Source organism: Cygnus atratus, chromosome 1, assembly GCF_013377495.2.
Source record: "Cygnus atratus isolate AKBS03 ecotype Queensland, Australia chromosome 1, CAtr_DNAZoo_HiC_assembly, whole genome shotgun sequence".
Taxonomy (NCBI): Eukaryota; Metazoa; Chordata; class Aves; order Anseriformes; family Anatidae; genus Cygnus; species Cygnus atratus.
Window position 1 is genome coordinate 207,103,353 of NC_066362.1, and position 24,805 is coordinate 207,128,157.

The 24,805-nt window shown below is 45.1% G+C and overlaps 1 protein-coding gene across 5 annotated transcripts in view; it reads right to left on the bottom strand.

The window, feature by feature from the left end:
* FAM168A (family with sequence similarity 168 member A) overlaps positions 1-24,805 on the bottom strand; it is a 176,507-nt gene that overhangs the window by 67,759 nt on the left and 83,943 nt on the right. For 4 of the 5 annotated variants that reach the window (XM_035570371.2, XM_035570368.2, XM_035570370.2 and 1 more), the window contains one exon: positions 12,689-12,776. In XM_035570371.2, the coding sequence (XP_035426264.1) occupies positions 12,689-12,758 (70 nt within the window). In that variant the 5' untranslated portion in view covers positions 12,759-12,776. Of the gene's footprint in view, positions 1-12,688; positions 12,777-19,139; positions 19,292-24,805 lie in introns of all 5 variants that reach the window. The other variant, XM_050709193.1, reaches the window with a different exon arrangement.

The following is a 24,805-nucleotide window of genomic DNA, read 5'->3' on the forward strand; positions in this document are numbered from 1 at the left end:
TTTAGGCAGGGAGCAGGCAAGAAATCAACTCAAGAAGTCATTAACGATAATTTAGGCAGGGAGCAGGGAAGCCCCTTTGAGCCAAGCTCTCCAGCTGAAGCACTGCTAATGCTCAGGGAAGCAACAACACGAACAAGTTATTGTCTTGATGGAGACAAATGAACGGGACCAAGCCAGTTAGGCCATGTTATTGCCAGCTCTTCCCCTTCACCCGGGGTACTTGCACTTTGCAGGACACTGGCGTTGGGATCTGCTGGAGTTCCAGCACTCTGCCCACTGCTTTTCACTACTTTATCATTTATTTGCAACATTTTCGGTGCATTTCGAAACACTGAAGACTCTGTCTCATTTAGGGATGCTGCCAACCACTTGCTCAGGAGTAGCACAGCGAGAGTCCGGCTGCTGTTTTCAACGGGAACCAAAAAGCAGGCGTGCCTGGCGGAGTGGGCACCACCCCGCCTGTACGAACAAATCCCCATTCTTAGCACACAAAAGGTTGGTGTTCCTAGTGCCGCAGTGTCCAGCTCCCAGCGTGTGCTCCTAGCACAGCTGGCTCAGATTTGTTGAAGGAATGGCAGAAGCGTGGTTGAGAGAAAAGCACGTGCTGATGGCAGCTGTATTAGTGTCCTGCAACAATCAGCAAGTCTTTAAGACCACAGCACATTAAAACTCAGTGTCCAGTTTCTCAAGGCACCCCGACTAGGGAAGAAAAAAGTCCTACGGCCAATAAAACACCCAGATAGAGAGAAAAAGGGGCGTGAAGGCAACAATGCCTAATGACTCACAAAGGGCAAGGCAGGATGAAAAGGAGAAAGTTCCCAATGGCCACCAGCTCCCCTAGGGTACAGTGGCATGGCCAAACCGTCTGCCTTTGCCAGCTGAGGGGACCCAGGAGCCTCGACAAGGAGTTGATGGTTACATCCCTCGCTATCTATCCAGCATGCAGGTGATCCTGGCAGACTGTGAATATGTTCACCTTGGGGGTGTGAGTAGGACAGAACAAGCAAGATGAGAGGTCCCTGCCTCAGACTCAAAGCAAGCCATGTTCTATTGAAAGACTATGTGGCCACTATTGGGTCTTCATTTACGAAAAATGACTCTGTCTACCCCAAAATTGCTATGGGAGTTAATTATACCACTGCTTCCTGAACTATTTTCATAGAATCAGAGAATGGTTTGGGTTGGAAGGGGCCCTAAAGCCCACCTAATTCCACCTCTTGCCATGGTCAGGACCCCGTGCCCCCAGCACAGGCTGCACCCAGCCCCCAGCCCCTCCCCCCAGCCTGGCCTTGGGCACCGCCAGGGCTGGGGCACCCCCAGCTCCTCTGGGCAGCCTGGGCCAGGGCCTCAGCGCCCTCAGAGGGAAGAATTTCTTCCCAATGCCTCCCCGAAGCCTCCCCCCTGCCAGGCTCCAGCCGGTGCCCCTCGTCCTGTCCCCCCAGCCCTGACCAAGAGTCCCTCCCCAGCTTTCCTGCCCCCCCTGCAGGCCCTGGCAGGCCGCTGGCAGCTCTTCCCGGGGCCTTCTCTTCCCCAGGCCTAACACCCCCAGCTCTCTCAAAGTTTATGAGGAACAAAAAGCCATTCTTGCAATGGAATGCCTGAACAGAACACAACTCTTTACCCACACCTTCCACCTGCAATAGGAAATGACCTTCACCTCAGGAAATAGTTACTAATTTGAAATAAGAAGAAACTAGAGGTAAACAGAAGCTCAGATGCGTACACACTCCTGAATACAACAGCTCATTTTCAGGCTGCTCAAATTAGTTTTTTCCCCTATCTGATCTCAGTCATGGTTATTATGTGCTTTGCACCTCCTGGGAATGCCACCACAACCAACAACTCCTTCTCCCTTGAGATGGATGCTCTTCTCTGCACTGCACTGGGCTTCTAATAATGAGAGACGCTAACTTCATTTTTGAGCGTAAACAGATGGCAATAAATCAAGTGTAAGGCTGAAAATGCCCTTGTTTACTTACTAAAGGGACTTAATTCACTATGAGATACAAAGGTCTTCACCTGTCATCACCCCAGGGTTTCATTCTCGCACTTCCCTCTCCAACCCTCGTATCCAGTATCTGTTGCCCACATCTCATCTCAAGTCCTGCGAGAGCTCCTCTTTTCAGCCTGACTTCCCTGTTATTTGAGGTACTTTTCTCCTTCTTCACAACAAGACTCAAACTTAGGTCTTTCTTAAGGCACCTCTCCAACAGCACATAAAAGAGGAAAGAAATGCAGTGACTTGTAACGCACAACTCATCACGCCTTGACCTGCGGGGACAGTGTAAGCAGCAGCACAATTTGGCTCTCAGCTAAACAAAGATGGATTGGATACTGCAAGCTCAGTGAAGAAAAACCATGTTTTCCAAAGAACTGAAAACCTACAGCAGGTAAATACCTGCCAGATGTGGTCCTGAGAGCTGCGCCCCAGGCAGCAGAGACATGCCGGGCTGCTCCAACAGTGTGAACCCCAAATCCATGGCCAGAACAAGGACCAGAGGACAGCCTCCTACATTTGCCACGATGCTGCATTCCCAACAGTTCATTACCCGGAGCCCAGCCTGTCCTAAAAGCAGCATTTTTTTCCACTTGGGAATTACAGCTCTGTCTCAGCCCCCTGTGCTGTGGCTGTGCGGATTTAAGAAGCTTTACGATGAAGCTGTTGACAAACACATTTATCGTGGCAAGATCTGGAGATGGCTAACACGCAGCCTTCATTCCTGCAAGGAGCGAGCACCTCTCTGTATCAGCAAAAATTTGGGGGCTGGGGTGGGCAAGGGGAAGGGAAGGAAAAAAGGCCCTAACACTGAAGAGTCTTTCAGGACTCGTTTATTTGAACAGTGCCAAGCAAGCTCACTGATGCAATATTTTCTTCCTGCACTCTGAGCCAGGGCTTTGGGATCTAATAAATCATCTCTGGCCGCAGAGACATTAAAATTCTAGCCCAGTACTGCATTAGATGAAACGAGGCCGAATGCCAGCAAGCGCGTAGAGAGGGAAAGGCAGGCACACGCACTTTAAAATAAGTGTAAGAATGTCTTTGCATATAAGCAACTCCCCATTTCAGTTTCAGTTGGGGCTAAATAGAACACAAACAAAATAGCAAAACAGATTAACAAGGCAGAGCTAGACCACGCCACTTTGGGAGAGCTGATCCACATGGAACTAAAACTATGAGGTTTGGTACAAAGCACAGTAGAAAAATAGATGCGGTAATTTACAGATCTGGTACAAACTGGGGAACTATTTCTGAAGCTTTTAAAAGTCTTTTACGACCCCATACCAGATCACATTTCTGTACATAAAGACAGACCTCTGCGCTGTGCCGCATTGACTGCGCACAGTGTAAAAAATAATTGTGCACCAGGAGAGGAGAAAAATTCAATATTTAATCTACAGACACGTTTCCAGAAGTCAAGCCACAAAATTTTAATTTATTACTTTCAGACTACAAAAAAACAACAACAAATATCTAACCACTTATTTGCTGTGCCAGGCAAAAAAAGAAAACGGAGGCGGGGAGAGCGAAAGGAGCAAATATTAAGTGTTTTGGGCTGATCATAAGGCAGCATTGAAGTTTATTTTCAGTCATTTAATTGAAGCACCTGAGGATTTAAGAGGTATTGAATGTGTGCTGTGCAAGTATGCATCGAGAAAAACAAGGAAGGATATGAATTCAAACTGGAAATGGCAGAAAAAAATTATGCAAAAAAAAAAAGGCATGTATTTCAGACTCAGTGAGAGTTTAACTTACAACGGAGAGATTCCAGGCAGGCGTGTGGTTTCAGGGCTAGCAGACATTTTGTTTTATTACCAATCCCCATCTCAAATTCACACCATTACCAGGTCCTGTGTTCTTCTCAACTGGGCAAACTGGAGAACCAGAGCTAGTTTAAAGGGAAGGGCAATAGTTATGGGGGTTTGGAAAGCATCGAGGCTGAGAGGATTTTAAGATCTGATGTGTGGCAAATCAAACGTGACTTTGCAATGTGAACTAGTGGCATGAAGACCCACAGTGCTGCAGAAATGGTACCAGGATGGCCAGTGGGACCTCTGATGGCATCTACAATGTCCCTGTCGGACATCAGCAAAGGCAACGGCGCTTCTCCAACAGCACGAGTCTTGGAAAGAGCCTCTCACACCACGTTTTGGTTTGGGCACTTCAGTTACTTGAAAGGCACAGAAAAAACTTCAGGAGGAGAATAATAATTGTCATCAAGAGAACAGGCAGATCGATGTGACAAAAAAATAAAAGGATGAAACATAAACATTAGCAACGAAGAAGACGGAGCCAACTGGCTATATTGAAGTAACATGTAGGAAGAGACATTTTAAATGGGCTAAAACACAGAACCATGACTGCACAAAGAACTACAAAGCGCAGACTGCTTACAAACACACTGCAGACAAAGAAAGCCAACAAAAAATAGAGTTTCATTCTATGATATACAGAGACTAAGAAATCACAAAGGAAAAAAATTACATTCACCAATTTTAATACTTGACATACATTTTAAAAGCCCAAATTGCTGGTGAGAATTTCTCTACATGCTACGTAAGACAGAGCTTTAGCAGAGCTCATGCTTCAAAATAAAGCTTATTTCTTCCCCAAGTGAGTGAAGAGTTTCCGATTATATGCCAACAGTCTACAGCAGTGACCAACACAAAAAATCCTCTGTTCGCCGCCTATGTCCTTTAAATGAAGAGGCACTTTCTCCTTCAAAACACGCTTCCAAGGCCACCTCTTCCTTCCCCCTCTAGTCTTTTTTCTTCCCTGCCTTATACGTGTCTGCTTCAGCCCTAGTCATTTAATCTTTTTATTTCTTTTTCACTACGAGGAAAAAACAAAATCAATATTGTAGCCGAGCAGTGCGGCACAGCACAAAACCACTCCCTGCGCTAAGCGAGCCCATCGGATTAAAAGGTACACAATGGGCTCATTCAGGAACACATAACCTGAGTTCTGTTTGCTTTTAAGTTCTGAGACCATTCCGGTTATTTACAACACGGGGAAATTCAAAAGCTCCTAGAGCCTTACACAGTGTCGCAAGGCCAAACAAGGGGCAAAGGATGCTCCCCGAAGTTCTGCGGGGCTCCGGGGAAGGCTGACGGTGCTGAAGCGACCTCCGAGGGAGCTGAGCTTACAAGTGCCTGCAAGGGTCCGTCCCAATCCCTATTTCCATGTTCTGAAATGCAGCTTTGCTGCGTCCCGAGTGATCAGTTGGTGCCCGCTCTCCTTTTCTAGCACTACAAGGAAAGAAGGAAGCCTTTCGTCCTGGCACGTGGGGACATGATTGCCCATCGCCCGGCCCTGCTGCCATCTGTGGTATGTCCACAGCCAACACGTGCCCAAAACCCAGCCGTCAGCACGCTCACAAATACCCCAAATCTCACCAACAGCTCCCCGCTTCGTCCTCCCTCACTCCCCCAAAGAGGGAAACCTGTGCCTCATTCCCTGAGGGGGCCTACGCTTGCTGTGACTTCAAGAAACTCCTCGATTTAATTTATTACTATGAATTAGCCACTGGTGATCGGCTAAGCAGAGCTGAAACTCCATCAGCTTCCAGCACTGAGAAATTCAGCAAGTTGCTTGGTAGTGTTGCTGTACAAAAACTATGCACTTAAACATAAAAATAACAAGAGCCTACACAAGTCAGAGCTCATTCCTCTCCCAGTCAAGTACGATTTGCCTGTCTGCTCTATACACACCAATTAATAAACATGAAGAAACGCCAGAGGAAAAATATTCACTGTACCCACTTCATACATTTTTAATCACCCTGAAATCAATTCAACGCCCTGAACACAGTTTAAAATTCCTGTTTTACAGAACCAGTAAGCAGTGGATCACCTAATTAAATCCAGAGATGGCTTTTCGCAATCAATGGAAGCGGTGGGCATGCATGCAGAAGCCCAAGCAAAGGCAAGGAGGGGAACGCCGCATCCCTGCCTCCTTCAGCATCACGGCCGTTTGCCTCGTGCTCCTTGGCACTCCCCGCAAACGTGCTGAGCAACGCCAAAAGAAAGGAAAAAGTCTCGTTTATCCTCTTCACGCACAGCAGTTCTGAAAGAACTCGGTTTTCTTGGCCGAAGAACTAATCTGTTATCAAAGGCGTAGCCTTGCCAGAGAATAATATAGCAAATTTTTAATTTTAAGTTAATAAGAAAGGCTGAAATCAAGCCTAGAATTATCTTTGTCTCACAAAGAGTATGCAAAGGAGGATTAAAGGCCGACTAGAAATCCTATCAGAACATCCTTCCACCTTTGACAAAATCAGAGGCTACTGGCTTTCAACATACGGGTAAATTAAATGAGAAGCAAAGCTGACAGTGTAAATCAGGTCAGCCATGCCCAAGGTTCGATGACCAACACAAAATACATTAATAAAGAAGAAAACATAAAAAAACACATGGAAGAGCCCCAAAATGTCCCGTCCTGCCAACAAAACCAATGGCTGGAAGATGCCGGTTCCCTCTGCTAGTCATTATGTCAGAACAAATGTTGTGGTTTCACCTTGGGAAAAGGGACGAAACAGTGTCCTTGCCCATGGCAGGGGTTGGAATTAGATGGGCTTTGAGGTCCCTTCCAACCCAAACCATTTGGTGGTTCTATGAAAATTCACGCTCCGCAAGGGCTGTGTGGGCACGTTGCTGTTCTCTGCATCTCTAGCTCATGGTCTCCCAAACCTTTACAGAGAAAAATAATTTTCATTCGGGGATGGAGTGTTTTGATTTCTGTCTTCTCATGACAGCTAAACTCTCGTTTATGGAAAGGGATTTCTGGTCAAACAGAATCAGGCTCTGCTGTCTGCACGATTTTGGCTTCAGACCTGTGCTGCGCGCCAGCATGGTTCACAACTACAAGAGCATCGGTTCGTCTAACTCCTTAACCCTCTTGGGGATCCCCCTGAAAGACCTCCAAGAACACAGACAAGTAAGAAAAATATCAAACTGATGTCTTTCCACCAACACAAAAACTAGCAATTAGTATACCGACTCACAGAGTTGTTCGCCTACCAGTCATGCCCATTCTCTAACACAAAATCTTACAGCAATAACCACAAGTGTGCATTACACTGTAAATCTAAGTTATGCTACTATCATATGTTTCTTTTAGCGCTCTCAAAAATCTCACAGAGTCACTTGAAGAAGCAGGAAAATCAATTAACTGGGGAAGGAAATGAACCCAGCCCTTGCAGACAGCACAAAAAAGGCAGCAGTGACACAGGGAGACACGACAAACAAATGACAAAGTGCTTGGGATGTGTCCTTAAGTCACCAGAAATAAGACTGTTCTATTCTTTAAACTGAAGAAGCAGCAATCCTTACTTCAGGAAGAACATCTAAGAAACATACTGGGTCTTGCAGCAAGACCACAAATGAATTGCAAATGCGATTCTTGGTGAATCCTGTGCAGGATAAAACTTGCTGAGCAGCTACCCGGGAATATTTATTTCACATTAGTGGCTCACGAGAAGTGCCTCTGGGCAGTCTAGGCTAATCCACTTTGGAAATGCAACTGAACAGAACCCAGTTGCACAAAGGCTTTTATTAAAAGGCGTCAGGTTCCTCCCGGTGAAACAACGAGACCAGCTCTCCATACACATGCAGGTCCTTGCCAGCTGGGGGATAGAAGAAAAAGCCTCTGCATGGCGTGAAAGGTTGCAGTGATTAAGCAATGTGAGCAGCAGCAGGACCAGAAGAGGGCTTGCCTGATCTTCCCTGAAAAGCTAGAGAATGGCCAATGGAGGATGCCCTCTCCTTGGGCCTTCCTGCCCTCTCCAAGGGAAAAATTAGGGGAAGAGTGAGCTCCTTGTAGACCTGGCAGTACAGAGCAAGGCTCTCCAAGAAAGGTAGTGGAGATTCACTAGCCTAAAAGGAAGTGGAGAATCACTAACCAGCTTCACATCTCTGGGCTCTTGGCCTTTCCTATCAGTTATTATTTAGCAATGACTGCAATGAATGCAGTTGGGGTCAGTCTACCCAAGGTTCCTGAAGCACCTTATCAGCATATTAATCAGCTTGTGAGGGGGAAAACAAGAATGGTCTGAGCTCGTACAAGCACTTTGAGAGTTGCATGCTTCAGGTCAAGCAAGCTAGAGGAGAGACCAATTCTTCACCCCTGATACCACACCAGCGAGCTCATCTGTTTGCTGCAGGACTGGCGCGCGCCAAGGACACGCGCCTTGCCTAAAGTTGACTCAACTTGCGTTTTGAGTGGTGGTGGCATTGCATGGCTCCTCTGAATATCCAAAATCTGTGGCCCTGGGTGCTGGGAAGGATTGAGAATACGGCATTAATAGCTGCTGGAGACTCTTCTACACTGAAAGGGATCCCATCACCAGCACTTGGGCGCACGGTCTCCTTGCAGTCAACGATGTTGCACAGGGCTGCAAGAAGAGGCTGCTGGACTGATGTGCATTTTAAGGGGGTGACAGGCTCATGACCTTTTGCAAAATGCTCAGAGTTAACAGCAGGCAAATGTGTCAAAGAAAAAACAGGCATTTCAACAGCTCACGTTTGGGATAGGCAAAGTGGATTCTACATAAATAAAAAAGCAAATGACAGTCCTTAAACGCATTTTAGAGTTAACCTCAATTAAAACGACAGCTTACATTAAGATCCAAGTTAATTACAGCCTACTTTAATTAAACAGCAGACGATACTCAAACACCGTTTGCCGATGATGCTCTGAAGTAAGCCGAACCTGTGGAGGGGAAGCAGCGACGAGCACCAGCAACAAGCACCTGGGAAGCAGGGGCAGGCAGGCAGACAGCCCCGTCCTCAGGGAAAATATTCTGCCCATGTCCCCTGGGACCAGATCCATAACCAGCTGGAAAATGCACCGGGCTTATTCACCTCTTTCAATTGAGGAAAAGAAAAAAAAAAAAAAAACAAGGAGGCTGCAATGCAATAGATCTGTGGTTCTTAAGGACCCAGAAAATTAGATTCACTAACTACAGAAGAAACTCATAGATTTATTTCTTTAATAAGAAAGAAGATTTCTTTAATAAATCTCCTGGTTCAAATACGGGATGTTTTGATAAATATTTCTCGTATGAACTTAACACTTCTGACTGTTTCACCTAACAGTTCTACTTCAAAACTTTGGTTTTCTGCTTTTTTTTTTGTATTTAATTATAATTTCCAGTAAAAAATCATCTAATTCACTTTATTAACCATTTAGAAAATAAGCTACCCTTTACATTTTCTTTAAGGAAGGGCTGAATGGAAAAATAAAGAAAGTAACTAAATGTACGTACACCAAGTACTTAAACACATCCCGGGGATTTCCCATTCTCCCCAACAAACAACAGCCAATCTGGTACCAAAGTTTTGCTTATCTTTTTGCTTATTTTGCTTATTTGCTAATGGACATCTCTCACAAGCCCACCAAGCATGGAAAATACTGAAGAAGTGAGAAGGAAAAGAAAATCAGATTAAAACTGATAATTTAAACCAAAAGCAAGCTATTTGTTATAAAGCATTCGCATTTAGCACTGAAAAATAACAGAGTAGAATTCAAGGTGCCATTATCCTTATTACCACCCTTGGGTTTTTTTCAGCCTACATCCCCCCTGAGTTGTACTCCACAAGATTATAAATTAATGGTTTATGCATGAACTTTCAGGACAAAAAAAATAAGTAATACATGTGCTGTACTGGGTTTGGGGTAAAAAGATGAACTCTAAAGCAAACCAAGAACATAGCTTAGGGCTCTCAACCTTTAACTCGGCATTATTACACTTCAGTGGTTTTCTTGATTTCCATTTCTTGCCCAACGTAAAGCTTAGCATTACTTTTTTCCAGTGCCCTCTACTATTCCAGAAAGATTTTTTTCAACTCTTTTTTAACTCTTACATAAGATATATAAATTATGCATTACATCCCAAACTGTACCTCAGATAAAAATCTCAGGACAGACACCACAAGCTCTGTCTCAGGGAAGAATCATAAGGGTTGGAAAGACCTCCGGACCTCGCTTCCCCGCTATTTCCAGCGGAGAAGCACCCAGGGAGCTCTGCCACTCGGCTCTCGGCTGCCAAGGCACCATCACGACCCAGGCACTCGTTAAACCCTGAAGCCATAATGAGCTCTCAGGGCATGGAAAGGCTTTGTGCAAGGGCCGGGAGGCAACGTCCCTTCCAGATCTACCACCTCACATGCCTCAGCTATTATTTTCAAGCAATTTGAGAAGGAAGTATCTACCAACTCTTTAGCTTCGTGCTTCTCGTGTGAAAAGTCTATTTGGTTTGTCTGTGTGAGTTTTAATATCCTCCAGAATAGCTCGTGGCTACATAATAAACCGCTACATGGCTGAACAATGCAAGTTAAAGCATTGCAAATGAAGTCTCAGACAAAAAGCAAGCATTACATAGGCAGAACCTGGCATTTCTAACGCAACAGTCACGGCAGCCTTCTGTTAGCAATCGTTGAGAACGCCCTCCACAGTAGCCTGTCTTTGGTATTTAAAGGAAATAATTATGTTTTTTCCCCCTTTTTCACAATATAACTTTAGTTTTCCCACTAAATATTCAAGCAAATTCATTTTTAAAAGAAGTTCTGGAATACCATTTGCCTAGCAAAGAAAACAGCTCTTAGTTTACACGTTCTTTATCCTATTATCTATTCTGGGCCTCCTTGTAAGAACAGAGCCCACTGACCCTTCCCACCTGTGCAATGGAAGAGCCGGGCGCTAACATAACTCAGTTACTGCTTCGGTGCAGCCACGCCAATCTCCCCCTTTTGGAGCTCCCACTGACATAACCAAGGACCTTGGTACATTTTCTCAAGTCTGATCTGCCTCCAATTTTTTTTCCCCAAGGTCATCCTGCACATCAGCCACCGCCGCCTCCTCCGTCACCATGAACTCTGCAGGATGAGCGGCCGGAGCCCTCTGGTCCTCCCTCCTGTGTCACCAACCAGAGCTGGCACAACCTGCTCAAGCTGGACAATGGCTTCAAATATTGAAATGCACAATATAATCTTCACGCTGCTTAACCAGCAGGTTATTTTAGAAGATAATTTCCTACTAATGTCGCCATTTGACTTATTCAGAATGCAGCCATGTAGAATCGGTTCATTTAAAATAGAAACCACCCTCTAAATTTCTCCCTCCAGAAAGGTCAATGTACGAACTGTATACAGCCTGCACCTCAATATTTCAATAAAATTGCCTTACCCAGTGCCAGGAAGGCAGCTTCTAAAACATCCAACTGTTGGAGAGCAGATAGAGAAAGTCTACACTGAAAAGATATTAGCGTGGAGTTTTGAACACGTGCAGAGAAAGTAAAGTGGGAGAGAAGTAGCCTCTTGTCAAAACCATGCATGCTCTGGAAAGCACAAGATTGCTGTTCTTTCCAGTGCAGGAAAATAACTGTGCACTTAGGAGCTCATTCTATCACCCCAGCACTGCTGGAGTCTGCAGTCCTCTTACAATGGTGATATTTCTGAAGAGATGATTATTCACAGCGAATTTTTTTCTAAGCCTCTAGTGCTTTGGCTGTAAGACCGAAGTTCCCCTGAGCTACAGTATCTCCAACAAAGCAGCATGCATAAATTTGATTGGGAAAAAAAAGAAAGGGTGAATAAAAATGGGGCAAAACCTCTTTGAGGAACTCTCTGCTCCAGAGTATCAGACAGGCCTCCTCGAGCAATACAGCCAGCTCTACTGATCTGCTGGCAGAAACAGCTACTGGAGTCAATGAGAATATTTTATAAATGAAGTAGCTGAGAGCATTTATGTTCATTTTCATTTGCTGTTGACCACTTTGCTCCACAAAAGCATATTCCCAAGCAGTTTCACGCATCAGGCTCAAGTCAACGCACACAACAGGCAACGCAAACACAAAGAAGGAAGCGTTTATGCAACGCGACGCTTGATAGCTAATTATATCCAACAACATGTTAGCAGGGGGAGTCTTCGAAGGCTGATGTTGTAAGGGGCTTACCAGATCAGAAGAACACCTACAGGTAAACATCATGCACAGGAAGGAACACAGATACACCTAGGCTGAGATTTTCTTTTTGCAGAGCACAATTTCTATCTGAGATAAATTCCTTCCGTATTTGTACACGTGAGCTCCCCACTAGTTACATAACTCTGGTAAACAAATTTCAGTGCCTTTTTCAAGTATTAAATATAACGCTTTTAGACAATTCCCTCTGTTCCAGAGACGGACTTCAAACAACCATCAGACTTGCCGTTCAACATGAGACTAACTCAACCAAAGCATAATCTGAAAACAAGAAATCAGTCAACAATGCACTTTAAACCTCCATCTACCAGAACAACTGCATGTTCTCCACAGCAACTCTCTACAGCAGGGTCCGTATTGCACGTGGCAGGACCGTTCCGGCACGTGCACCCAAGTTGCTCGGTTCAGCTCTGGAGCCAAGCCCTCCAGTTCCCAGCGGATTGCCCCAGAAATTTCTTGGGCGTTTTTTTGTTTAAAGATACACCCTTTTGGTCCTTTTTTTTCGGATTTCCAGGGTGCCCTCTTCTTAGGAATTGAGGCCCGTTTCTTCTCACTAACCTTACTGCGACACCCCTGCTGAAGAGTCGCGTTCCCATCTGAGTGGGAATCCCGTTTCTCCCTTAATTAAGGGATTAACGGCTCATTAACAACCCCCTGCTCTCACCACCAAGTGTGAATGTCCACAAGCAGCCGCTGAGCGCCAGACCTACCTGTGTAAGCCATGTTCTTCGGGTTTCCGTAGGGAGCCCCAGGTTGAACGGGGCTGTAAACAGGGTTCATCGTGGAAGACCGGGAACTCTGGAGACAAAAGAAAAGCAAGAGTTGAGAAGACTGCCTGTGTTAGGCTTCTGTTCAAAGGTTCTGAGCTGTGCTCCACGCTCGCATTACCAAGTTATAATTCAAGACACGGGGAGCTGCAAAGAAAAGGATTTACAACCAGGCTTTACAACTAGGTAGCGTATTTAAGAATTCAAGTTTTAGATCCCTCAGTTATTTCTCCTAACTTCTTCACTGTTGGCATATACTGCCTACAAATACTCCCGGCGCGGATTAATCTTACACAACCCTACCTTCGGGGGGCTCAGCATTCATGACCCCACTTCTAGCGCACGGCAAACAAAGCCAGAAATTCAGGCAAGGAAATCCCCTCGGAGGAGCTGATGTTCTGAGGGTGGCAAAAACAACGAGAAATGAGCTATGGCCTTCCAGAAATCAGCAGATAAAAGGCCCTTGGCTGCTGGAGAAATGGAGCAGCTCAAACTGACTACAACAACCTTGTACCCAGGTCTTGGGCGCTGCACATGGATGCACCAGGCAGTTCAGCAGTACCCACAGACACGGCGCGGACGGCGAGATTTGCATAGCTCTGCTTGTGAGTTGTATTTCGAGGAAAGCAAGTAACTTGGGAATTTGTGTCTACCGACTGTCAGTTAAGCAACTGCTCAGTTAATTATCTTAATGAAGCACATTCTCAATTCTGATTAATGGGAAAATCAGTCATTAAGCTTTATTAGGCAACACATTTGTCTCCACAGCTACCTAGTGACAGTTTCAAACACGAACCCCAACAATCTTTCTCCAAAACATGGGGTTTTTAAACACATTATTTTACAGCTCATAAATAAAGCCGTCCTTTCCAAACAAGCCTCTGATGATGGGTGCACGATTTGATAGATCATTAACTCCTTCCGCTGTACCTCAGGATAGTAAACAAGTCAAATGTTAAATGCTAGCAACAACCGACTTGACAACAATTACTGCTTAATTAATTAACCTTCCCTCCTCCCCCAAGGTAGCACAGAAGGAGCAATTCTCAAAGCAGAGGCAACCGGGGCTGTAAAGCAGGCGGGAAGAATTTACACCTTCAGCAGCGCCCACAGGGGCGCCTTTCGAGATGTGTTTGCTCACATCTCCACCACACCAAACACAGCGTGATAAAATAAAACAAGTCGGAAGGAGCCCCCAGAGCACGTAGGACATGCCACCCCTCTGAGCAGGTACTTCAAGAAGTAAATTGAAAGCATGAGGAGATGATTTGACAGTAGCCAAGTGGGGGAATGCGCTACCCTGAAGTGCCAGTGCAGCTCAGCGCAAAAGGAGGTGCATCCACTGCAGCCAAAACCACCTCCTTTATACCCAAATTCCCTGCCCATGCCTCCTTTAATGATTTTTTTTTTCATCTCCCTGCGATGCAGATTCCACATCCATAGGGGGAGTAAGGCAAGGGGGTGTTTCAGACTCTTAATGGCCACAAACCACTCTGACAGGAGGCAGCACCACAAAAATCCTGGGATATGCCTGCACTAACTAACAAACCCTTTGGTACAATCGGGAACGATCGGAGATCACAGCACTTTGTGCCGAGGCTCCTACAGCCACACACGGTGTTCTGAGGGTTTCCTTTGGAGCAGGATTACTTTGGTTTTCTGGTCTGAACGTCCCCACCTAGTGCATGGCTTGAATTTGCCTGCAGGCCCGTCACTGGGTTCAGTCCCTCCGTCCCACGAGAGGTCGGAGGATACGTGATGGGTAACTGGAGTGAAGCTTCGGAAAGAAACCTGGCCCCCACACACCAAAACCACTTTGCACACAGAAATAACTATGCAGTGGGTGAGAGTCACCTCCGAAGTGCAGTGCTAAGACCTAAGAGTTACTACCTGTACGCGATGCTTTGTGTCAGAGATGCCACAAGCAGGACCTGAGAGAACAGCAGGAGAGATTCAGAGAGCTGCAAAGATTTCCTGGCCATAATTAACTGTTAAATCATTAGCAGGACCCGTCAGTCTGGACAAGAAATGCCCAGTGGGGCAAGGAATAAGATATCTATTTAAAAAAAAAACACAAAGGATCTGGAGAAGGTGGAGAGGCAGCAATCACACACACTTCCTCGTAACCCAAGCGGGTGGAAGCATGAGAAGAAAAAGACGCTGCAGGTTCAGAACAAGCAAAGGGGGCGGCTGGTTGCTTTGCTCGTCTCAGCAAGTCCCTCGCTGACAGGATGGAGGGATTTGGAAAGCGTTCCAAGGGACAGGACCAGTCCCCTTCTCTCCCCCAGACACCTTCTTGGTATTTGCATGGATCTTCTGCAAGCTGATTCAGGTCACCAGTCCAGCAGAAAGCGATTTACGTGCTGTTGGGTTACTTCCAGTAGTACCTGGGGAGGTTCTGAGGCACTGGAAGCACGGCACAGACGTTACTGGGTGAGCATTATACAAAGCTAACAGAGGAGAAACAAAGCTGTAAAATCAAATAAAGAGGCAGGAGATTTGCTGGGACTCGGCAGACCCAGCTTCAGAGCTGCTCGTGCAAGCTCACCTTGCTGCGACCACGTCCCCCTCTCACTCCTCCTTGGCCTTGCCCATAAGACCGCGACGTGCTGGATAGGGATGGAGACACGACTACATTTATACAGAGCCTTGCTCAACACAGCCATCATCTCACTTGAGCTTTTCTGGGTGTAAAGAGTATAAATAAATGACGATTTGGTGAAAATTACTGCTGTGTATGTCTGGCTTGCGTTAAGTGTTGTACCAAACAGTAAAAAACACACGTATTGAGAAGGATGAAAGAAAATGCCTCTTAGCTGAGATAAAAAGATTATAATTGCATTAGGGGGATGAATGTATTGTGGGGAAGAGGCTTGTGCTTCCTCCTTGCTTGGTATGCAGGGCATTATTTCCAGCCGGCATGAAAGACTCCATGCGAACAGCATTTCAGATGGATGATTCTCTTTCTTTCTAGCATCTAGTATTAAAACACATTCAGATGAGCTCCCAATACATTCTGCAAGACAATACCATTCAAAAACCCATTTTAAATTCATTACAGGCCCCGCATTGTGGCATTCGAACAGCTACACTGAAATGGGAATAAAACAGGATTAGCAAAATTAAACCTCCTTCACCACAATAACTTGCAGCACTTGCTCGTGGCCATGAATACACAACAAAAAGACTAATAGAAACGAATTATAAACAGACAACCGCAAGTATTGCTGTGCTGCACGAAGCTTCCACCACTTTCTAATCCCCGTGACAGGGACGCTCAGTTGCTTAGAAGCTGCTGAGGCTCCACCGAGTAGCCGAAGGAGCAGCTCCAGCAGGAATGCCATGGGAATGAGCTGCTAGCAAACAGTCTCGGGATGCTTCCTGGCTGTAACCTGGTTACATTTTGATCTGTTCTATCTTTCCCATGAAACTGCATGACACGCTTCCATCACGCCGGGAGACGACTCCAGATGAAGGGCAAACAGGAGCACGAGGGAGGTCAGCCTGCGAGCTGCCACCACGCCGTCAGCAGCCAACGTGTCACTCAAATCGAGCTCGCACCAGGGATTCCCAAGCTGTGAGCTCAGACTACATTGCACGAGAAGCAAAATGGAAACGTTTGCATGGTGAATGCTGAGTGCGAGCTGAACAAGAGTGTGCCTCTGGACAGCACCGCGCTGCTGGCTCTGCACCGTGCCTTCCTGCTGCCACCACAGCGAGGACAGGACACGGCGGCCCCAGGTCTCTGTCCTCCATCCTGGTGACACCCCAGGACATTGGCTGCTTAATCCTCTTCCTAGGGAGTACTTAGAACAAAAACCAGTGCTGTTGTCACCACCGCCTTGAAATTACCGTAAATGCAAGACACAAGGGACATCTCACCCAGTTATTTGTCATCGGTTTGTTTTGTGCCTTTGGAACAGCTCCGTGTGGGATCAGCTTTGCTGCTTCCCGAAGCCGTTCAAGGCTTTGAGTCTTCAAACATCGAGGGGCAACAACAATTTTACACGTAAACAATTTTTAACGCAAGTATTTCTATGCGCATGTTGGTGGAAGAGGAATCTTACGTTCCTCGGCCACTCCGATGCACAGATCTGAAGGCAGTTCCCACTTCTACCGTACAGAAGCAGGGGAAAAGAAAAATGACATTGAAGAAGACGTAAAAAATCCTAAAAGAAAAGAACAAATGTGGCGTGCAAGCTTCAGGAAGTTTATAAAGCTATTTTTCATTTTCTTTGCAGACTAAGTCTGCAAAGATAACGATATAAATAATTTATAAATATAGACTTACTTAGAAATAAATATATTCTACAGCCTTCTTAAAAGATGGAGACTAACTGTGACAGGCACATCTTTCATGCTCTCAAGAGACTGAACAGTTGATCTAAATTTAAGTACAATCGCAATGAGGAGAGTAAACAATGCACAGGCGAGCCTTTCTGGATGAAACGCGCTCCTCCACCGTGTTTCACTTCAGTCCTCGTGTCAGCGACTTACCTTTCAGCCTTCCGTGGCGTTTGGTTGTGATTTGCCCTAGTCTTTTGTGAAATCAGAATGTAAGTGCTTCTGAAGGACCTTTTCCTCATGTTTTTCGTTTGAAATAGAGTGCTATTTTCTCCTCTGGTTGCACATAGGTACCAAAAATTATTTATTTTTACAAAAGACAGCACACATCCAAATATTAGAGGATGTGAACAAAGAAAAAAGACAAACCCAAAAGATATATTTCTCTCTTGATCTGCACATCGCTGCTTAAAATTCATTTTATACAAATCACATGCTAATAGTATTCAGCCAAAGCCCCTTTGAACATGAAAAGACCTCCTGACCTTATCCTACACTCCAATTGCAATAATTTTCTGACAATTTTTCAGTTAAGTCATTTGAAGCTTGACCCTCACTTGGGATCCACCAAACAATAATTAAATTACCATCCCATTCATCTGCTAAAGGTTAACTCAGGCAAGCTACAGGGCCACGTCCCACCTCTCCCCCCAAAATTTCTGCTGTGACAGCACACACGGTCTCAGAGGTTTGCAGCACAATGTCGTTTTCACAAATAACACCTCCTGTTTACACCCTAACTAAAAGCCGATTGAGCGTATCTCAAGATCCTGTCACAGATCTTGTAAAAGAATCTGGTCAAAACTGTCACCATTTTGGCTCATCTTTTATTAATACCATTAAAAAAAAAAAAGTTGGTATAACTAGGGAAACCAAAAAAAGGCCAGGCTCCAGAAAAAGTTTAAGACTTCATTTAGCTGTAAATTATTAATGGTAGGGCTTGCTTATACAAAACAATGTCTATTTTTATCTCTTTGACTGTATTTCAGCTACACCTTGACATTTATGGACACGCATTGACGGCATCATTCTTCAGCCTGAACATTAGAATCCCAGAATCATTAAGGTTGGAAAAGCCCTCCAAGATCACCTGGTCCAACCACCCCCCTACCACCACTGTCACCCACCAAACCATGTCCCCAAGCACCACGTCCAACCTTGCCTTGAACACCCCCAGGGACGGGGACTCCACCACCTCCCTGGGCAACCCGTCCCAATGCCTGACCGCTCTTTCATTATTTCATTATTTGCTGCCTTTTTCCCCATTTTTCATCTACACCAACTCATCGGCCTCACTTTCAAAGCCACTTTCAGCACTGCTCCAGCCCTGTGTTACCTGGCTGACTGCAAACTCCGTCCTGCACCTTTCAGCACCCCGACCAAAACCTGCAGATCACTGCTCCAGGAACGCATGCAGCAGGAGCAGCCTTGGCCTCCAACCCTCCTCCTGATACATCTATCCATTTTAAAATCCAGTTCATATTGCCATCTTTATTTATAAAACACCCAAGAAGTGGCAGCTAAGGCACGAAGCTTTCCTTCTATGCTAAGAAAAAGCTCGCTATTTCAATATGTTCCCACACGTGGGACATAACCCCAGGCACGGTAGTTAATCCGGCTGATTTTGGGCTGGCTCACTTGCTCTCATTTCTGACTTGGACCCTTTTTTCTGGAAGCATTTCCACTGGCTGGCACGTCGGCATCCCTCGGGAGGACACGCTCGCGGTGTCAGCATCATGCATGCACGGGCCATCTGCAGAGGGAAGATGCTGAGCAGTTTTATGTTCCAGTCCAGTTCTGGTTTAGATTAAACCATTAATTCTGGTTTAAATAATATCCCCTCTATTCACTAGATTGCAACTTGAGAGAATACCAAAAAAAATACAAAAGTGTGTGAAGCCCAGTCATTACCTGCTGCAATCAAGCCAGTTCCCTGTATGAATGCTGACGGCGTTTAATTCAGTGACACGTCTAATGGAGCCAGTGATTAACACAACATCGTTTGTGTGCGGCCTTTCAGGAGGTTCTGAATGGGAATAAATTGCATTACCCGTTAATTAGGGTGACAGCCTACTTTCACTGCAGACCCCTCGTGTCTCGCCACTGCGGCGATCAGGAAGGCAAGGTGCTGGGAGCAGGCGGGGCAGCGAGCCGCCGTCCCCTGGTACAGATCTCACAATTTAAGGCTCAGTCAACAGGTACCTGGGCAGAGAGCACAGAAACAGCAAGACGTTAATGACCAGCCCCTGTGTTTTTTGCCACGTAGTGACATGACCAACCCCAGCCTGAAGCCTAAACTGGGGTGGCAGGCTGAACAGATGCCGTTGTGATGGGGGGTAAGGCTTAAAGCACCTGGAAATGCAATGGAGCAAGGGATTTCATATGGCTCGTGTGTCTTTGTTGTACGGAAAATTTAATGGCTAATTTATAAGCACAAAGCAGCTCTGGAGTTTGGATCTTCTGGATCTCGTAATGCCCCAAAATAAACGCTTAGACGTGAAAATCTTGACCTTTCCTTTGCTGAAATTTATGATCTACTTAAAAGCCAGAGGATCCAAAGAAATCACAATTCAATTATGCTATATAGGATATAAAAATACAGTAAAAAAAAACTTGTTCTGGCCCAAAAAAGCAAGAGAGAGGCGAGGACCACACGATTACTGCAGTCAGGTGTTGCACTTGGTGACAACAAATCAGCGAGCCCAAACATGGTGCAGCAAAGTGACCACAGCTGTATTTGTGATTATCTGTGTTAGTCAGCTTAGAAAAACACCCGCATGGCCCTCAGTAAATGAGAAACCAGCCCCCCTACAACAAAACTGCAGCAATGAAAAAAAAAAAAAAGAAAGAAAAAATAGATGTTATATTAGCTTGTATCCAGAGAACAAAATGTCTGTGTGCAGATGAATCCTGCACTATAAATTCCTCGCTTTATATCTGCAAGACAGATGGGTTTCACCAGCAGGTAGCCAATAAATAAATGCATTTTCAAAAATATCTAACATATCTGTCCCTGCATGTCCAAAAAACATTCTCAGTAGTTCTCAAATGCCTTTCCCGATATATTCCTATTAATTTCTTTAACTTGAGACCTTGCTGGCTTTTCCTTTTGAAGTGAACCCCGCTGTACTCCTGCATTTAGTGCTCTCGTTCTGCTCTCCAACTAAGCCACATCCTCCTCCGGGTGATTATCCTGATTTTTATCTTAACCGTTTGCCTTTGCTGTGTTCTGCTAAAAAGCCTTCCCAGAACACGCAGCTTGAAGCCTCTTCTCTCTGCTTCTTTCTCTGCACAAACGATGGCTTGGGAAATTCGGGTTGGCCATTAGGAGGGTGCTGCAGTACAGGACCAGGGGATCTGCAGATGTGCAAGGGGTTTTTAGGACTGGACCCAGTTAATACCGCGGCTGCCCCATCCCAGTGCTGGTGCAAGCCCCGCAGTGAGCATGAGGTTGGACTGGCTGGCTCCAGAGGTCTCCAACCAGCGTTTCCAGGTCTCAGTCTCCAGCTCAAAGTAGTCTGTGCTTTAATTCCCCTTTTCTCACATCTCCATCTCATAGTCGCAGGGTGCAACTTCCTTGGATTGCTCCGGCCCAGCTGCAGGACCTTGCACTTGGCCTTGATGAACCTCATGAGGTTCACACAGCCCCAGCTCTCAGCCTGTCCAGGTCCCTCTGGATGCCATCCCTTCCCTCCAGCGTGCTGACCGCACCGCACAGCTCGGGGTCATCAGCAAACCTGCTGAGGGTGCACTCAATCCCCCTATCTATATCATTAATAAGGATATTAAACAGATATTAGAGATATTAATTGCTTTCTAAAGACCTTTTGGTACTCAGTTGGACACCAGAAGCCTTGGAGGGGCAGCAGGGGACAAACTGGTGCCTCCACTTTTTCATTCATCACTATACTGTAAGCATATCCATAAAATGTATGATTTTAAGATGCTTCACAAGATCATGAAAATTGACTTACCACATCAGCTATGATGCCAAACAAGCACTAAATAGTATCTGACGTTTTTAGTTAACCTAGCACGGAATTTGACCTACCATAAAATTACTGAAATTTAAACATCTATCCTATATCATCGTGATGACTTTCATCCTGTCACTGTAAAAAAGCAGAATAATATTGTTAGTTATCTTTCTTATCTGAGACTTCGCGAGCTGCTTCAGACCTTGCTCACGGCCAGCCATTGTTCTTTCTCCTAAGAGAAGTGACGATTTAGTAGCCAGATATAAAACTAGTCACCAAAAATAATATTCATAAAACACAATTTATGTACTAGTAAAAATAAGCTTCCCCTCTTTAAGTATATTAAATAATCCATCACCGCTGCAAGCTTCTTTATGCAGATGCCAAGAAGCCTGAAGGAGAGCAGCGGGGTGACTTGCTCCAGGTAAGCCAGACCAAGACTCAGCCCCAGAGCATAACACTTGCTGCCATCAGTACATTGTTTTTAATACAGATGACTCAAGTAATTAAGCATTTTTTGGAGATGTGGACTCAGATTGGACAAAGAATCCACTCTCACTTGCATACCACACATCCAAATCACGGTGGATGTGCACAAACTCCTGCTTTCACTCCAGCCTACAATATAGCATTTTCTTTTCTTTTCCACTGGGTCAAACTAAGCTGTATTAACCAACTTCGGACAAAAAAAAAAAATCAATACCAGAAAAAGTCACATTATCCTCGAAGACGTGTTTTAATTTACGTTTGTTCTGAAGTTTCCAACCACTACCACTAATTGCCTTCCTTCAATTTTTGCAATTATTCTCCTCAGTACGGGAGAATCACTTTCCAACCATATCCTGAATATTGAAAACATCTTTCCTTCCCACACACTGCAACAGGATAAAGATCTGAATTTGTTTCTGAATGGAGGACGAAGTTGACACAGCAGAAATACAATATCCCTGGAATTACAATCAGATGAGAGCAGAGACGTCCTTTAAATAATATATAGGACAGAATCCCCTCGGCTTTATTGGGTCAGCATTGAAATCCACCGTGCTACAGGTTCTGGCTATGTGATTTAGGACTTCCAGGCATGCTTGTTCCTCTGTGCCCTCCAATGGTCTCCCCCCAGGTCCTGCTGTCTGGTCGCAGGCTTTCTTCTCTGCTGGAAACTGAAAAGACAGGGGCAGGAAAGCGACGGAGCCGTCCTCTGGTGGGCACCATGCCATGTCCCTGCCTGTCCTCTCCGTTTTCCCCTCAAGGACAAAGACAAGGATATTGAGACTGGGGAAAAAAAAAAAAAGATTAACTGTGCAAAGAGAGGGGATCAATCCTCCACAACAGTCCCTTTTTCCTTCAATATTTTGCTATCTTTGTTCTAAAACAAAGCTGTATCAGGCAAGACGAAGGAGAGCGCATGCTAAATCTGTTAGCAGAAACGGAGCCTTGGCAAGGGGTCTGTTTCTCATCCTCTTTTTGCAATTTTGCGTTGGCAAGAGGTACTGTATTAACGCGCCCAGGAGAATGGAAGCCTTTACTATTCCTTGGAAAGCTGTGCGCAAGGAAGGAGAGCAGAGCCCAGAGTCGGGCTGGTCCTGGTGTGCCTGGTGCTACTGAAAACCACTACCTGGCTAATATATTTTGCAAAAGCGGTACCACTTGGAAAAAAAAAGAAACCCATTGGGCTTTTCACGTAAAAGTTGCCAAGTGATGAAGAAACAGAACTGAAGCTAAGAAAATCAGACATTTACAGCAATCACAGCCGGGCTGTGGCAGGTGCTTTACTTCCTATGGGCATATGGGACAGTTGGTGAAAAAGAGAGAAGCAAGGCAGAGCTATTGCAATTATTGTTAAAAGCCATCAATATACAGATAATTCAAATTGAAAATATGATATAAATTAGTTTGTTTAAATGCTAAATACTTATTTAACCACCTCTACTTCTCCAATATCAGCGTGGAGTGGAAGACCAGGCAGTCTACAGCTTGCTCCTCTCCCCTTGCCCACAGAAGGCTTGCACTGCTTTAGTTTGAAGGTTAAGCAGTGCTGGTGGGGATCAGTGCTGTAGTAAGTATCTAATGCACATCATATCTGACCTGTTTACTGCTTGGTATTTCCTCTACAGACACCAAGTAAGCCTAAGACTCTACGGGTATACCCTGCAAAAGTACCTTGGAAATAGCACGTAACCCACTTAAGAAAAAGAAGTTGACATCAGATGACCATGATCAATCCCTTGAAGACTTTAAATGAAGGCTACACATGTTCACAGAGCTGTAATACATCTCAAACACACGCTAAACATTCAGTATAGAAGTTACCAAGGTTAGTTGTAGCCATATGCAAGAGACAGGAGATCAGGATCCGCGAGCCTACGACGTGGCTGCACAACACGCGCAGTATGCAGTCAATTCCAATATTCGTTTCATAATCACTGCAAAAGCCAAGTAGTTTTCTGCCTGCCATTCCAGAGGATTTTGCAGGGCTTTTATTCACCTGAATAGTCATTCAGGTTTCCAGTGAATATATCCGGCACAGGAGGCCAGCACCAGGCGCGCTTTCACAGCCGACACAAAGAAGAGGGATGAAAGGCCACAGCAAGTCAACAATTAACACTCTTCATAGGTTTCCGGATTTTCCTTCCCAAACTAAAGAGTGGGAAGAGATTCAATGAAGTCTGAAGGAGCTTATGGCTCGCAGTTTATATCAGCACTCTTAGTTAAAAAAAAAAAAAAGACTTGATTCAACAAGGGCTGGCCAGACGGCCCAGTTTTGCTTTCCTGTTTCCCATTTGGGGGGATACGAGCTAGTTTGGGGACTGAATGGCACGGCATAAAGAAAGAGACGAGTAGTCATTAACTTTTTACTTAAAATGACAGTATATTCGTGCTTTGAAGAATAACCAAAAAAAGTCGCTAAGGCCTCTCAGAAATGTTGAAAGGGAAACGCTGACTTGTCGGCTGTCGTCCCCAGGCAGCTAAGCAAATATTTGTCTTCACACGCGCACATTTCCATTCGCCTCAAGTGGATTTCCCCCGCGTGGAAGGCCGAGCAGATGTGGAAGCACTCAGATGACCAGGGCTTCGGGATCCAAATGTAGGCAATAAAAAACAAGACCTGTGGTGGTTGCTTTAAAGGTGGGTTAAAAGGTGGTTTTAAAGTGGGATACTCCAGCAAATCCAACGGGACGATGCACTCAGTGTCAAAGAGCGAAGCAGCAGTTTCAGGTGCAAATTTTGAAACTTTTGATAAAAGTAATACTAAAAAAAGTTAACATGTTCACTCGTCAATGGATGATGCAACATTAAGAGGGCATCCAGCAAAGATGCTATCACCTTAACTCACAAAGCTGACATTCACCTTTGCTTGGGCTTGAAGGATGCCCCTACACAGGGCACTACAACGCCTTTCAACATAGCAGTGATAAAAATCTGATTTTCAATCTATTGGTGTCCCTTTGATGCTATGACTCCCACGTGGACAAAAAAAGTCTAAAAGTTTTAATCTGCCACACAATGGCTTAATTGCATGCTATTAGTTATGATAAAGAAATCAATTTTGTAATTTAACCGATTCAGTGAGTTTGTTCTTTATATTTCACCTACGGTCAATAGATAACCCTGTATCTTACACACATGCTGCCGCCACAGCTCCGACTGTCTACAGAATCTATTTAATTGTAAGTCTGCCTAAGCTTTCTGCATTTTTAATATCATTTCCATATTATTATAGGTGAAAAGGCAAAAGTTT